The sequence below is a fragment of the Neophocaena asiaeorientalis genome, unplaced genomic scaffold (genome assembly GCF_003031525.2).
Source record: "Neophocaena asiaeorientalis asiaeorientalis breed wild unplaced genomic scaffold, Neophocaena_asiaeorientalis_V1.1 scaffold228, whole genome shotgun sequence".
Lineage (NCBI taxonomy): Eukaryota > Metazoa > Chordata > Mammalia > Artiodactyla > Phocoenidae > Neophocaena > Neophocaena asiaeorientalis.
Genome location: NW_020173762.1, coordinates 636,896 through 654,199, shown reverse-complemented (window position 1 = coordinate 654,199; position 17,304 = coordinate 636,896). Strand labels below are relative to the sequence as shown.

General features: G+C 37.3%; 1 protein-coding gene across 3 annotated transcripts in view; it reads left to right on the top strand.

The window, feature by feature from the left end:
• The window catches only part of ADGRL3 (adhesion G protein-coupled receptor L3), a 688,045-nt gene that overhangs the window by 535,492 nt on the left and 135,249 nt on the right, over positions 1–17,304 (top strand). For 2 of the 3 annotated variants that reach the window (XM_024751339.1, XM_024751338.1), the window contains one exon: positions 1,327–1,365. The exons of the other annotated variant lie outside the window; for it this stretch is intronic. In XM_024751339.1, the coding sequence (XP_024607107.1) occupies positions 1,327–1,365 (39 nt within the window). The remainder of the gene's footprint in view (positions 1–1,326; positions 1,366–17,304) is intronic. 3 annotated transcript variants of the gene reach the window in all.

Below are 17,304 nucleotides of genomic sequence, written 5' to 3'. Positions count from 1 at the left end.
TGCTCTCTTTTGTTTCTTATTTGGCTCTTTTCAGCTGTTTATATAACGTGGTTTGTTATATGTTAATTTGCATGATGGGGTAAGAAGATGGGAGGGCAGAGGTTATTCACATGCTTCCTGGCTGGCTTTCATTTCCTGTGGTTCCCACTGTTCCCTGAAGCAGTTTTAACCCATCAGATTTGCAAAGTCAACTTGGTACAAATCAGTTGCGCTCCACATTGAAATTCTGGAGGGTTTAGAGACCTGCTAAACCAAAATGAGAGTCAGTGATCCAAATGACAGTGCTGACAATTTACTTGCACTCATTCCTCACTTAATTCTTTAGAGGAGTAACTGCTCTATGCTCATTGAAGAATGCATGAATTAAAGTGGGAGAGTATTAGCCACACAAAAGGCATCAGAGTAACTGCTTCTTAAAACTGGGTAATTTTCTCCTTGAACAATCGAGGCTCCTGAAGGAAAATAATAGGGAAAAGGAGGAAAACTACAATCTAATTTATAAAATTTGTAGTCATTTATTTAAACAGAGCAAATATATGTATTAATTATTCATTTTATCACCAGGAAAAAATGTTTGGGACTGAGTATGAGTTGCTGTTAACCTTTTGCCCAGAAAAACATCATTCTGTATGCAAACAAAGAAACACACAGAAACAGGCTTCTTATCCCACAGAAGTTTCTAAAATGTATAAAATTTTTCGTCAAAACCATCAAAAGGAATTCTTCAAGAAATAAAAACAAGATAAATCACAATATCGATTGCATTCTTTTAATCAGAAGTTACTTATCTCTTGGTATTTGCCCCTTAGAATCAAATAGTCAAATGAATGGGCATTTCTATTTTCTCAATAAATAGAACTTTTTGTATGTATGAACAAATGGTTTGTGGGACACATTAACCACCTAAAAATCTGTAAACCACAGACAATTTACTATCTTTAAAAAATGGGTTCCAAATTTTTGACATAATTTACTCAACTTCATAGATCTTCATTTGTGGCCCATGAATTAATAACTAACGTCATGTCAAATGAATGAAGTATATTGATTTTTACTAATTTCTACTAAATTTAGTCTAAGATTTCTTTCCATCATTAACAGCTTTATACCATCCAGTTATCACTTGGGTTCTGGAAAGCTGTTAGTTACTATTTTTCAAGCTGTTGCTGACATTTTGCTGCTGCTTAGCTTTCATTCTCTTCTTGAAAGTAGTGCACAACAAAATAAGGTGTTTGTGTAGATGTGTTCTTTTATTTTTCTTGTTTTCTTCTGTCACTAACTTGTTTTTTCTATTCTGTGTTTAATCTGCTGTCTTAATGGATTCAGCTTCAGAAAAGAGAGCGCTCTTGCAGAGCCTATGTCCAGGTACTTTCTGCGTTTTTATAAATGTGTTAAGTTGTTGAATTGTCTCTGTTGGTGATAGCATGTATGGGCATCCGATAGAAAGATGATAATGTATCCTGTTGAGCTAGAAGAATTTCAGGGAGGGCATGGAGGGTGGGAATGGAAAGTTATATGAAAGCGTATGTGCTAAAAAGAAATTTGACAGTGCCAGTGCTCTATCTTACAAGAGGAGCACAGACTAGCATAGAGGTGCAACTTTGGGTGTGAGAATTTTGATCATCACTGAAAGGTGAGTTGGGTGTAATATATAATAAATCTCTAATTTCTTCAGAGAGGTGGGTATGAAAACATTTCATTTCTATGTTGGTCTGGCTAATATTTGAGTAGCAAGTCATCCAGAAATGACACTCAATCAAATAAGACAACAATTCCAGGATACTTGGAATATCATGCTTCTGTGCCAAATTAATCAAGACAAGCTGTGACGATCTTACTCTTCCACTTATTATAAACACATGAATCTGAATGTAAGTGTAATTTTTCCTCCAGTTAACATGTTGTAATTTGTTTCTAAGCAAGATAAAAAACATTTCTACTGTTTATGAGTTCTTTGTGAGAAAGAATCCCAGAAGCAAGCTTCATAGTTATTTTTAGAATAAGGGAAAGAAGGGAGGGGAGGGGAGAAGAGGAGAGGAGAGGTTTTTTTTGGAGGAGGTAGGAACAAAGGCAGGCAAGGTCAAATGACAAATTCAAAGACAAAGCTATTTAGTAATGACTTTGATGTGCTATATTCAAGGAAAAACAATCCATGGGTTGAGGCAGTAAGTGCCTCACCATCAGTGGTGCACTCTCCCTGAGGGATGTTGGACAAGAGTGAGTTTTATAGAGACAACTCTAAACAGGGCTCGATTGGCAAGGAGGTTGGGGATTTCCTTATAAGGCTAGCAGGTCCTGTTTTCTAGGGTAAGGTGAGCTAGCTAACTCTGAGTTGGAGGATTGTGATCAGTGTATGTGAGGTTTCCTTGACAGTCATTTCCCATAAGTACAGATTTAGATTTGTGATGTGGACCAGGCCACTGCGGTGGCCCCCATTTTGTGGGTCCCAAAATACAAAGTAACTTTATCAGAAGGAAGAAAAAATATGAAACTGTGTGACTGTCAACTTTACTCCCTATGTGTATATATCATAGCATTTTTAAGGGGAAGGTCAACTACATTTATGAAGAGAGATACCTTCAAGACCCAAATCACTGGTTCTCAGATTAGTAGTCCAGAAAATACACAGTATCAGTTTATTCACAATAAGGGCATTTTGTGAGACAGTCATTTAAAAGGAAAAAAATAATAATTTGAACATTGAACAGAGATTAGGAAGAAAAGGTTTTAATTTGCATTTAACTTTATAAATTAATGAATCTTTGTATTTAAGAAGCTGTTCAGGTTTATTTTTCTAAGGTTTTGGGAAAGAAATTGCTTGGGGGGGCATTTATGTATATATGTTGCTTTATGTATATATGTTGCTTAGTTGCATAGACAGAGAAATGAAGTACTCTTCAGCATTGAAAGCTGATGATCATTTTTTTTTTTTTTTGCGGTATGTGGGCCTCTCACTGTGTGGCCTCTCCTGTTGCGGAGCACAGGCTCCGGACCCACAGGCTCAGTGGCCATGGCTCAGGGGACCAGCCGCTCCGCGGCATGTGGGATCTTCCCGGACCGGGGCACGAACCCGTGTTCCCTGCATCGGCAGGCGGACTCTCAACCACTGCGCCATCAGGGAAGCCCCTGAGGATCATTTTTGAGCAATATTAAGATTGTTTTTTATTGTAATCTATGCTATCCCTTTAATGGGGCCTTGGAGATAATTAGCCTTTCAGTATTTAAATCTATGAAATGCATGGTCATTCAAACATGAATCTCTGATGGAAAATTAATAGCACAGTTTATTCAGTAGCTGATTTCCTGGTGTTGTAATTGACTGGCTATGAATAAATGTTTCAGCTATTGACTAAACATCTGATAAGACCAAATACAAACAGAATATTGGTGAAGCAGAAATGCTGTGCTCACTATAACACAGCATTATTTCTATTCCTTTTATTGTAGGTCATTATTCTATGAAATTCTAGAGTGAATAATACCTTAAACTTTAGTCTATTTGAATTTTAAAGGCTTATGTTCCCTATTATTTCTATGTTCAGAGCACATTCTGAGCTACCTATGAAATAGGTATGAAATACATTTGAAATGTTTTATGCATTAAATTTGAAAAAGTATAATTATTTAGTTATCACAAGATTCTTAAAAAAAAATTCCTTTCCATGGGCACAAGCAGTGATTCTCCTAGGTTTGATTTTGACCATCTAAACACATTTAGCTTTTAATTTTTTAGAAATACAGTGTCTATTTTATGAATTATCTAGATCTACTTTTTATTTCTTGCTTCCCACTTTTTATTCCACAAAAAAAAAAAAAGTGAAATCTGGACTGTCAGCCGTCAGCTATGATAACTCATCCATAGGTGAACAATTAAAAGATAGTTGCTCTGATTTTTTAAATAATATGTGAATCTCCTAAAACCCATTATTCTTTTGTCTCAAGGATTTTAACAACAAAAAAAAATTGGGTCAAATATATTTTATTTTTCTTTATTTAGTTGTAATTTTAGATTACATTAAAATCCTTGTTGACTATCAAAAGATAGATATTGACATGTCATAGTAAAAATAGCATTACCGTATTGCAGGCATAATACATACCTTCATTTAGGAGAGGGTTTTAAGTTTTATGCCAGAGATAACAAATAAGGTTTGTGTTACATATGCATATTAAGTAGCTACCATGATATAATATTACCAGGAGGGACCTTAGAGATGAAGATGAGTGAGTTGAGATCTGGAGAGATGAAATGACTGGACCAAGGTCACACAACTAGCACCAGTGGCACTAATGCTGCTGTCCTGATATGCATCCAGTGCTTCTTCAACACCATGATTAAGAATAGGGCTTCCCTGGTGGCGCAGTGGTTGAGAGTCCGCCTGCCGATGCAGGGGACACGGGTTTGTGCCCCAGTCCAGGAAGATCCCACATGCCGCGCGGAGCAGCTAGGCCCGTGAGCCACGGCCGCTGGGCCTGCGCGTCCAGAGCCTGTGCTCCTCAATGGGAGAGGCCACAACGGTGAGAGGCACGCGTACCGCAAGAAAAAAAAAGGAATAACAGTGATTTATTATGAAGAATAAATATGTTCATTAGGCACTGTGGCCATAATTGTGCAAAGCATTCTGCATAAATTCTTAATATTCAAAACAACCTTATGATATAAGTTATTGCTATTCTTAACTTAGAGAAAATGTGGCACAGGAAGCATTAAATGACTTTCACAAAATTACACAGTAATAATTGAGGGGCTCCTGAATTCAAAGTTAGGTCTTCCTGATTCAGAAACTCATGCTCTCATTCGCCAAAATAATGTGATTGCGAAACTGACATTATTTGGTGTTAGAAGTCAAGATATATTATTTGGTTTATATTTATTGATTTATGGTACTGTATTTCAGGAATGGTATAAAGTATAACAATTTTTTCTAAATTTCTCCTTTTTGTGAGATTGAGCTCAAATGGCTGTGTGGTGATTATTTTGTACTCCTATAGCCAGGTCAAATACAAACATAATTTACTTTGAGGTCATTTGGTTTTCAGAGGAGACTGTGATTTAAAAATTATCATATTGAGAGAAGAAAAAAGCAAGTAGAAAATATTCTAACTCTATGTCAAAGGAGGAACAGTCAAACTGTTTTCCAAAGTGACCACACCATTTTACATTTCCACCAGCAATATGTAAGGGTTCCAATTTTTCCACATCTACAGCAGCACTGTTATTTTCTCTTTTTGATTATAACCATCCGAGTACATGTGAATTGCATAAGTTCTTAACTCTAGTGGTGGAATGGGGGCAGGGGAAGTTTTAGGAGGGTAATCCATGAACGAATAAAAAAACTATATGGCTCCAAAGAGAGGTCTGTGTTTTCATGAGAATCTGAGAGTAGAATATGACCTCAAATAGCTTAAGAACAACTGCCTTCATGTTCTATAAATGTAACCAGAACTTTTATTTATATTTTTTCTCATTTTTCAATCCCAAGTTCCCATCTTTTAAACAGTAATGTTTGTTAACATTGTTCTTCTCTTTAGCAGGAACTGTTAAAAATTACTAGCGTTCATTTTTTACTGCTTTAAAAGCAGGACATTTTCCTAGTTAAGAAACATGTTTTGATATTTATCAGCAGTTTTCTTTTGTCCTCCAAATCTCAGAGGTGGCATGGACTCCCTAGAGCCTGCAGTCGATCTTGCTTAATGGGAAATATAAGTACATACAGTTTTTGATGTGAATCTTTTGAGTCATTCTTTGGAACCTACTATTATTTGCATAGTTGGGCTGAGAACTGATCAGAAAAAATTGGTAAATAGATGCAAATTTCTTTTAAAAGGCACATATACATGCATACCTGGTTTCCTCCCTCTTCCCATCCTTCCTCATCCTTCCTTAAATTTTTCTTTCCTTTTTTTTCAAAGGCAGATAGTCTATGTATTCTTTAAATCTTACCAAGTATTTGTAATAAGGTCTCTTTTTATTTCAGTTTGGAATTATAGTTTGCTTTTTTTGTTTATTTTATTTATTTATTTTGTTTGTTTCACCTTCATTATCCACTAGAAATCTGTATCCTAGGTACCATCAGTGTGAAAGCAATCTCTATATTCAAAACTATGTAAAAAACATCACATAGTAGTTAACGACAAAAACATTCAAGAATTACTAGTTCAGCACATGTGCCCAGTAATTTTATCAGTATTGGGAATATAGCAGTGCCCATAGCAGGCCAAAATCCCTGCTCTCTCTCCTAGGGTGAAACGTCCAGTAGCAGAATATAAACAGTATGCTAAGTATGTGAAATATATGGTATGTGAGATGATGATAAATGTTACGGAGAAAAATAGAGCAAGAAACACATCACTGAGGTGGCATTTCAGAAAAACTCTGAAGGAGTGAACTGTGAAGATATGCAGGAAAAAGCATTCCAGCAGAGAAAACAAAGTTTTTGAGGTGGAAATATGCCCGTGTTGTCCAGGAAGCGAATGCAACTGGAGGAGAGTGAAAGAGAAGAGGGTAACAGGACATTAATCTGTGGGGCAGCGAGGGCCCAGATCTGATAGACCATTGTAAGGACTTCAACTTTTACTCATAGACACACAGGAAACCACTGCAGGTTTATGAGCAGAAGGATGACATGATGTGATGTGTTTTGCAAGTGGAGAATAGGGCTTCCCTGGTGGCGCAGTGGGTGAGAGTCCGCCTGCCAATGCAGGGGACACGGGTTCGTGCCCCGGTCTGGGAAGATCCCACATGCCGCGGAGTGGCTAGGCCCGTGAGCCATGGCCGCTGAGCCTGCGCGTCCAGAGCCTGTGCTCCACAACGGGAGAGGCCACAATAGTGAGAGGCCCGCATATCGCAAAAAAAAAAAAAAAAGTGGAGAATAGGTTGTAGCAGGAAAAGTAAGGGCTGAAACAGGGGTGACCATTTGGGCAATAACAACATTCACTTAGAACAGGATATGAGTGCGGGATGCTGAGATAATTCTTCAGCTTTGGGAATTTTTTTAAGTGGAACAAACACGATTCGCTAAGGGGTTGTATGTGAAGTGTCAGAGATAGGAGTTGGGATGACACAAAGTGTTTTGACTGAGCAACTGGAAGGATGCAGTCACCATTTATTGAGATAGTCAATCTGTGACCAATTTGGGAGGAGCACAAAAAGAACTTCACTCAGGGGCATGTTAAGTTGGAGATTCTTATTAGGTATGCAATATTGATGGTAAATATACAGTTAGATATACGAGCTTGAAATTTACCTGAGAGGTCAAGCTAGACATAATCATTTAGTAATGTTTCACTTAGAGTGGCATTTTCAGCCAATGTACTAGATGAATTCATCAAGGAAATGAGTGTAGAAAGAGAAGAGAATCTAGAGCTGAGCCCCAGGACACTGTCATATGATGAGGTCAGGGAGAGGAAGAGGAACCAGCCGTAGAGACTAATGACCAGCCTTAAAGAAGGAGTAGGACCTGGAGAGTATGGCATCGGGGAGTCAACTCAAGTTCTTGTTTCATGGAGAAGGAAATGATGTCAAGTGCTGCTGAATCTGCTCAGAAACGCTGATACAGGGGTTTCCCTGGTGGCGCAGTGGTTGAGAGTCCGCCTGCAGATGCAGGGGACGCGGGTTCGGGCTCCGGTCCGGGAGGATCCCACATGCTGCGGAGCGGCTGGGCCCGTGCGCCATGGCCGCTGAGCCTGCGCGTCCGGAGCCTGTGCTCCGCAAAGGGAAAGGCCTGCGTACCGCAAAAAAAAAAAAAAAAAAAAAAAAAAAAAAGAAGAAAGAAAATGCTGATACAGCTTTTCAATGATAAAAGTAACGTCAACTTTTGATGAATTTTAAAATTCCAAAGCCCAGATATCTATATTATTATATGTACTGCATAAACATTTTTACCTATTGCTTTTATTTTTTTGTCTGTAATGCATGCAGACTTTCTATGAACCAAAGTTGCTACTTGCACCTTTGACAAAGTGCAGATTGAATTATGCCAGTTTTACTTGTGTGCCTTTGGTGCATGAGACAAGGAAGATTCTAACCTCCATTTATACTGCTAGGAAGAAATTAATGAGTATTTTCAAGTTTCTTGTTTGGTCACTTAATTGGCTGTGTGACAAAGAGCTCCATGGTGCATGTCAAACGACTTTCTGAGTCCTCTAATGATTTGTGCTTTGCTTGACTTGTGATACTATTCTGTGTGGCCTGTCAGGCTGGATATCCTTGTTAAAGTGGCTAGAATAAATTGGCTAGTGGTGTGCATACAATGTAGTATATTAACTGCAGCAACGGGGAGTACTTTTAGCAGCTCTTTCAGGAGATTTCGATGTTTGCCCATAAGCATCAAAGCCAACCCAAACTTTCATTTAATATAATTAAAAGGACATCTGAAAGTAGTTTGAATCACACCAGGTTCTTGAGGTTTGGTAACCCTTTGTTAAAACCTTGTGAACTTAATGTATTTCACAGCTTGATAAATCTGCACTTGATTTGAGTCAGTAAGAGAAAAAATATAAATCTGCACCCTGCATGTTTCTGGTGCCCTGAACCTATTTCTAAAAGACTTTGGGATCAAAGAAAGTAACTTCCATCTACAAAGCAGAGTAGTTTTCTTTAGATAAAGAAGATATGAGAATTCTTTTCTATAAGTTGCAGTCTCTAAATGCTGTTGTAAAGCAATTGTTGAATCAAAAGATAGTAAACCATATGGAATGTAAGCAGTGTAAATTATTCAGGTTATTATTTAAGAGCATAGGTAGGTCAGTTCATAAATCTTAATAATTTGAAAACCTCCAAAGGACAGTGACAGATGTTGATGAGGGAGTTCCTGCTTTGACGTGCAAAGAACATCATTTTGGGAATCTCTCAAAATTCCCATGGCTAATGTGTCAGGTCAGGCAGAGATGGCCACTTTACAAAGTCATTTCTGACTCTTCCAGTTTGCACATTTCCTATAAGTAAACAAAATGTTCCAGCTGCTGTTTGTATATACCTGGCTTGTAAATGCTTCAGGAAGTAATTCTAATAAGGGTGGAAAAAAAAAAAGCCCTTTTGTTTTTAAATAAAATGTTTTCACTTAAAACAAAAGTATTTTCTCACTTTTCACCAAATTTTATTTTCTTCTGTCTTATAACTTCTTGATCAAAGCCTAGATAACTACTTAATTGTAAAATTGTTTATTTAAAGTCCATTCTAACGCATCTTGGCTTTCCGAGCATGAGTTTACTTTCAGAAAAGTTTTAAATACATAGAATATAAATAGATATACTTTCTACGCAAACACAAGAGAATGGACATCAATTTACTTTGTTTTGTTTTGTTTTGTTTTGTTTTGTGGTACGCCGGCCTCACGTTGTTGTGGTCTCTCCCGTTGCGGAGCACAGGCTCCGGACGCGCAGGCTCAGCGGCCATGACTCATGGCCCTAGATCCTCCCGGACCAGGGCACGAACCCGTGTCCCCTGCATCGGCAGGCGGACTCTCAACCACTGCGCCACCAGGGAAGCCCTACTTTGCTATTTCTTTAACAGCATTATAATCATGTACCTAACCAGAAGGAAAAAAATACATTTAAAATAGAATTACAGATTTAAGGTCCTACTTTCTGGTACAGGTCAGGAAAGCAATGGAAGTTTTAAGGTGTCATTTGCAGTAGAGTAGTTCCTTGATGGCTTGGAACCAAACAAATGATTTTTTAATACTGCTCCCAACAGAGTTATAATTCTGATATTTTCCCTTATCAGCCAGTAGTAACAGAAACTTAACTATGACAACTTAAACTAGGGCTTTATTTTCATTAAGTAAAAAGGAAATGCAGCCGAAACGGTTCAGGATTAGTGTGAAAACTCCGTATCAGAGACCAAGGCTTCATCTGCTTTTCTGCTCTATTGTCTTTAGCACATGGGTTTCCATCCTCAAAATGACAAGATGGTTACTTAGCATCCGTGCTAATTTTTACATAGAAAGAAGCATAAGGACAGGTAACTAAAATATTTATCTCTGTTAGAACTTTCCAAATGTCTCACCCAACTATATTTGACCATTTCCCCTACTTCTGACCATATCCCTTGGGCTACTCAGGGATAGCCCAAGGGATTTAGCTTTGCATAGCTAAATGCTTCATTAATAGGTATACTTTTGCAGCTGGGCATAACTATATCTATTAATGTCCAGTGATTCTATATCTAAAACAAGAGAATTATTGGGCAAACAGTATTCTTAGATGCAACCAAAAATACTTTTTCTCATTTAATGGTACATATTGATATATTCATCCAGTTTTGATGTAATAATCTACCAGAGTTATGACAATACCAATGGTTACTTTTAAGCCCTAAGTATAGATTAAAATGTTCTTTTGATTGTTCTCTTATAGTTATAGTATGAAAGCAATCATTTTTGTTAAAAGGAAAAAAAAATTATTTCAGATTATTTCTGAATAGCTAATATAGGTATATGGTTTAAAATTCAAAAAGTAGAATAATAGGTATGGCTCCTTCCCACTGAGGCTGCTGCATTGCTAACTCTGGGGCACGCCACTGACATTGTGACCTATTTCAGTGGTACCCCCTTGGAGTTGTGTGGTGCAAGCAGCCCTGCCTCTCTCCCCAGTCATTCAGATCTCCTTCCTTACTGTTATCAGCCTCTTAAATATCCTACCAGAAAGACAATTTTTACTCACATCCATGTTTCTGTAATGTTTCTTTATAAATTTTGTCATACAATCACAAAACAGTGCTGTTCTCTTTACCTACAACTAGTACTTAGGGAGTAGCTGTGGCAGACCCACATTATGTGGTAGCATTCCACCACTGAGAAGAATAAGCATATAGAGACGATCACAAGGTACACTTGTATCACAGTTTATATCAACAAAAAGACTTAACTGTATCAGTAGGAAACCAGTTGAATAAAATGCTACACCAAATAGTGGAATAATCTTTAGCCACAGAAAGAATGAGGTAGATCTCGTATTGACTTAGAAAGATGGGTATAATACAGTAGCAAGTAAAAAAAAAAGGCAAGCAAGCAAAAACCAAACAAATAACGTTATTATGGTGATCACATCTATCTGTATGTATGTGTAAATATTTACGAGTCTGGAGGGGTCCACAACTAACTGTCAAAGAAATTCCTTTTGGGAGAGGTGGGTGTTATTCCATAAATAGACTTTCCAGTTTTAATGTATATATTTATGTATTTTCAACTGTTCACAACGTATACTTTTTTTTTTACATCTTTAATGGAGTATAATTACTTTACAATGGTATGTTAGTTTCTCCTTTATAACAAGTGAATTAGTTATACATATACATATGTTCCCATATCTCTTCCCTCTTGTGTCTCCCTCCCTCCCACCCTCCCTATCCCACCCCTCTAGGTGGTCACAAAGCACCGAGCTGATCTCCCTGTGCTATGTGGCTTCCCACTAGCTATCTATTTTATGTTTGATAGTGTATATATGTCCATGCCACTCTCTCATTTTGTCACAGCTTACCCTTCCCCCTCCCCATATCCTCAAGTCCATTCTCTAGTAGGTCTGCGTCTTCATTCCCATCTTACCCCTAGGTTCTTCGTGACATTTTTTTTTCTTAAATTCCATATATATGTGTTAGCATACAGTATTTGTCTTTCTCTTTCTGACTTACTTCACTCTGTATGACAGACTCTAGCTCCATCCATCTCATTACAAATAGCTCAATTTCGTTTCTTTTTATGGCTGAGTAATATTCCATTGTATATATGCGCCACATCTTCTTTATCCATTCATCCGATGATGGACACTTAGGTTGTTTCCATCTCCAGGGTATTGTAAATAGAGCTGCAATGAACATTTTGGTACATGACTCTTTTTGAATTATGGTTTTCTCGGGGTATATGCCCAGTAGTGGGATTGCTGGGTCATATGGTAGTTCTATTTGTAGTTTTTTAAGGAACCTCCATACTGTTCTCCACAGTGGCTGTACCAATTCACATTCCCACCAGCAATGCAAGAGTGTTCTCTTTTCTCCACACCCTCTCCAGCATTTATTATTTCTAGATTTTTTGATGATGGCCATTCTGACTGGTGTGAGATGATATCTCATTGTAGTTTTGATTTGCATTTCTCTAATGATTAATGATGTTGAGCATTCTTTCATTTGTTTGTTGGCAGTCTGTATATTTTCTTTGGAGAAATGTCTATTTAGGTCTTCTGAGCATTTTTGGATTGGATAGTTTGTTTTTTTGTTATTGAGCTGCATGAGCTGCTTATAAATTTTGGAGATTAATCCACAACGTATACTTTTTAATTTTTTTTTTTTTTACTAGTACAGAGTATTTATTGGAAAAGTTTTAGACTTACAGAAAACTGGTCAGTTAGTATCGAGTTCCAATACCATATATCCCTCCTACACACAGTTTCCTTTACTATTACTACCTTACATTAGTATGGTACATTCATTATAATTAATGAACCAATATTGATATATTATTATTAACTAAAATGCATAGTTCAGATTCACTTAGTTTTTAAGTATGCCTTTTTCTGTTTCAGGACCCTATCAGGATATCACATTACATTTAAACATCATATCTCCTTAGGCTCCTCTAGGCTGTGACAGTTTTTCAGACTTTCCTGCAAGGTTGTCCTTTTTAAAGTCAGAAAATATATTTTCCATTTAAAATAATTAGTGTGTATACTTAAAAAGAGCATAGAAATATTCATTCATTTACTCACTCAGACAATATTTGTTGAGCTCCTGTGCTTCAGGCACTGTATCAGGTGCAGTGATTCAAAGGTAAAGACAGACAGGATTACTATTCTTGCAGAGCTCACATCCTAGTTTAGCAAACTGGAGTTTGGGAAGGAAATAGACAGTAAAGCAATCAAAATAATAAAAGAAGATAATGGCCGATGTACTATGCAGAGAATTAAAACAGAATCATGAGTTAAAGTAACTGCTTGGTTACTTTACAAGTTACTGCTTGTATCTGGGAGATGACAGTGCAGCTGACTCCTGGCAGTAAGAGATACAAGTTACTGCTTGTATCTGGGAGATGACAGTGCAGCTGACTCCTGGCAGTAAGAGATCAGCCATGTGCCTATCTAGAGAAAAAGCATTCTAGAATCAGAGGTCACCCATCATGGCCAAGTGAGGTTGGAGAGTTCTGGAAATAGAAAGAAGGATAATATGCCTGAAGCAATGGGTTGAAGGAGAATACAGGGCTAGGAAATCTATGGGAAGGAGTCAAGATTCTGAATGCCATTGAAGAGTTTTAAATAGGGTTGTGACAGTGGATTTTTGCAAGATTAATTTGGTTGCAAATTTAGTTTTCCTCTGATATTCATTATTGCTGCTCAGTTATCACTTTTATGTAGGTAATTCTCAAAAAACTTTAATCAACCACTTTAAACACTTAGAAATTTGTCATTCCATTCTCCCTACTGCTGAATAATGTTTTAAAGATGCAAATCTGATTAAGGCTTGATCCCACTCAAAGACTGTCCATTACTCTCTTTTTCACTAAAGAAAAAAATTCCTGTTTTGGACTACAGTGTTTGAGAATTTTACTCCTCTTTTCCCATACCTGATTTCCCATACCTTTAGCTGACCCCTTCCATATTAGATTCTACACTCCCAAACCACCTAAGTACTTGCAGTTCATGTCTCTGGGCCTTTTAAGGCACAGTTATGTTCTGCTTGGATTACTTCTATATTTGTTCTCCTTTCTCCATCCTTTATTCTCAGTAACGTTGACTTATCTGCCAACACCTACATTATAAGCCAGTGACTGTAAAGAAGCATTCTTTCTCCCACCTAGTCTGGATAAATGCCCTCTTATACATCCTCGCTTTTCCTCTTATTACAGCAATTATCAAGCTATATATACTTTTTAATTTAATTTAATTTTTTATATACAGCAGGTTCTTCTTAGTCATCCATTTTGTACACATCAGTGTATACATATCAATCAAAATGCCCCAGTTTATCACAACACCACCCCCACACCCCGCTGCTTTCCCCCCTTGCTGTCCATATGTTTGTTCTCTACATCTGCGTCTCAATTTCTGCCCTGCAAACCAATTCATCTGTACCATTTTTATAGGTTACACATATATGCGTTAATATACGATATCTGTTTTTCTCTTTCTCACTTACTTCACTCTGTATGACAGTCTCTAGATCCATCCACGTCTCTACAAATGACCCAATTTCATTCCTTTTTATGGCTGAGTAATATTCCATTGTATATATGTACCATATCTTCTTTATCCATTTGCCTGTCGATGGGCATTTAGGTTGCTCCCATGACCTGGCTGTTGTAAATAGTGCTGCAATGAACATTGGGGTGCATGTGTCTTCTTGAATTATGGTTTTCTCTGGGTATATGCCCAGTAGTGGGAGTGCTGGGTCATATGGTAATTCTATTTTTAGTTTTTTAAGGAACCTCCATACTGTTCTCCATAGTGGCTGTATCAATTTACATTCCCACCAACAGTGCAAGAGGGTTCCCTTTTCTGCACACCCTCTCCAGCATTTGTTGCTTGTAGATTTTCTGATGATGCCCATTCTAACTGGTGTGAGGTGATACCTCATTGTAGTTTTGATTTGCATTTATCTAATAATTAGTGATGTTGAGCAGCTTTTCATGTGCTTCTTGGCCATCTGTATGTCTTCTTTAGAGAAATATCTATTTAGGTCTTCTGCCCATTTTTGGATTGGGTTGTTTTTTTTTTTAAATTGAGCTGCATGAGCTGTTTATATATTTTGGAGATTAATCCTTTGTCCATTGATTTGTTTGCAAATATTTTCTCCCATTTTGAGGGTTGTCTTTTCGTCTTCTTTGTGGTTTCCTTTGATAGGAATTGCATTGAATCTGTAGATTGCTTTGGGTAGTATAGTCATTTTCACAATATTGATTCTTCCAATTCAAGAGCATGGTATATCTTTCCATCTGTTGGTACCATCTTTAATTTCTTTCATCAGTGTCTTATAGTTTTCTGCATACAGGTCTTTTGTCTCCCTAGGTAGGTTTATTCCTAGGTATTTTATTCTTTTTGTTGCAATGGTAAATGGGAGTGTTTCCTTAATTTCTCTTTCAGATTTTTCATCATTAGTGTATAGGAATGCAAGAGATTTCTGTGCATTAATTTTGTATCCTGCAACTTTACCAAATTCATTGATTAGCTCTAGTGGTTTTCTGCTGGCATCTTTAAGATTCTCTATGTATAGTATTGTGTCATCTGCAAACAGTGTATAGAGTTTGACAGTTTTACTTCTTTTCCAATTTGTATTCCTTTTCTTTCTTTTTCTTCTCTGATTGCCGTGGCTAGGACTTCCAAAACTATGTTGAATAATAGTGGTGAGAGTGGACATCCTTGTCTTGTTCCTGATCTTAGAGGAAACGCTTTCAGTTTTTCACCACTGAGAATGATGTTTGTTGTGGGTTTTTCATATATGGCCTTTATTATGTTGAGGTAGGTTCCCCCTATGCCCACTTTCTGGAGAGTTTTTATCATCAGTGGGTGTTGAGTTTTGTCAAAAACTTTTTCTGTATCTATTGAGATGATCATATGGTTTTTATTCTTCAGTTTGTTAATATGGTGTATCACATTGATTGATTTGCGTATATTGAAGAATCCTTGCATCCCTGGGATAAATCCCACTTGATCATGGTGTATGATCATTTTAATGTGTTGTTGGATTCTGTTTGCTAGTATTTTGTAGAGGATTTTTGCATCTATATTCATGAGTCATATTGGTTTATAATTTTCTTTTTTTGTAGTATCTTTGTCTTGTTTTGGTATCAGGGTGATGGTGGCCTCATAGAATGAGTTTGGGAGTGTTCCTTCCTCAGCAATTTTTTGGAAGAGTTTGAGAAGGATCTCTAAATGTTGTCAAGCTATATTGTAATATCTGTTCACTTTTGTATTTTGGAGCTCCTTGGAAAGGAACAGTGCCACTTTTATTTCTATATCCCCAATACCATTTAAATTCTACTTAGCACACAAAAAGTGACTTCTAAATATTTACCTTTCAATTGAGGCTTCTGGCTAATGTTTCCTATTGCTTGCTGGTATTTCCACTGCAGTAGAAATTCTCAAAACACTTGTCTACACTCACTATCACCAATCCCTCTCCTCGTATTCTCTCTTGATTTCACCTCATCAGGCTTTTGCCCTCACTACCTTATTGCAGCTGCACTTGCTGAGGTCATTAAGGATTTCATGCTGCTAAACTCAGTAGTCAATTGTCAATCCATCGTACTTAACCAATCAGAAATATCCAACACAGTTGATCACTCCCCACTCCCTTTTCCTTGATACATTCTCATCAGGACAGCTCATTCTCTTGGTTTTCCTCCTCTTGATGCTTCTATCCAGTCTCCTTTGCTGGTTCCTTTTCTCCCAAATCCTTGGGTTGGAGTGCCTCCTAGCTCAGTCTATTCTTGTTTTCTCTTTGTCCCCACACTCCCTGGGTGAGCTCATTGATTTAAATACCACCTATGTTCCCAAGACTCACAAATGTTATCTGTAGCACAGACCACTTTCCTGAACTCCAAAATTCATTTCAAGCTAACTTCTCAACATCTTCACTTTTTTTTTCTGACACCTCCATTTATAACTGAATTCCCAGTCTTCACCTGGAAACTACATTTTTGTGCAGTGTTTGCCTTCTCAGTTGATGTGGTTCAGTCCTACCCCTCCTGTTTTCTGTAAAAAGCTCCAAACATGGGCTTCCTTAAGGTTTTGGAACAGGCAGAGCATGTTTCCACTTGTGGACTTTTATTCTGTTTGTTCCCCCTGATTGGAATATCTCCTCCAAGTATCTGCATGGGTAACTCTCTCAGCAACTTTGCCTTTTTTAAATTGTTACACTTTCAAGGAGGCCCACTGGACCATCCTAGGTAAAATCACAAGCTACCCTGTCCCCAACCCTACCCCTAACTCTAGATCCCCCTATCATGTATATTTTACTTTTATTTTACTAGATAGTTAGATGATAGATAGATAGATAAATCTATCTGATTTTAAGTTTACTTTCTTTGCCAGAACATTTAGTTCTAGGATTTTTTCCCCTTTTCTGCTTTGTTTAAGATGTATATCAAGAGTCTAGAACAGTATTGGGACATATTAAATGCTCAAGAAATACTTATTGAATGAATAAATGTCCTACTTCAAAGTAAAGATACTTAAAATTGAACTGATTATCCCTCAAAAGCAGCTTCTCCATAGCTTTACTCATTATTTTACAACCATTTTACTAGATACCCAGAAAAAAATCTAGAGTTATTATTTCAAGAAGGACTTTTTTTTTTTTTTTTTTTTTTTTCGTGA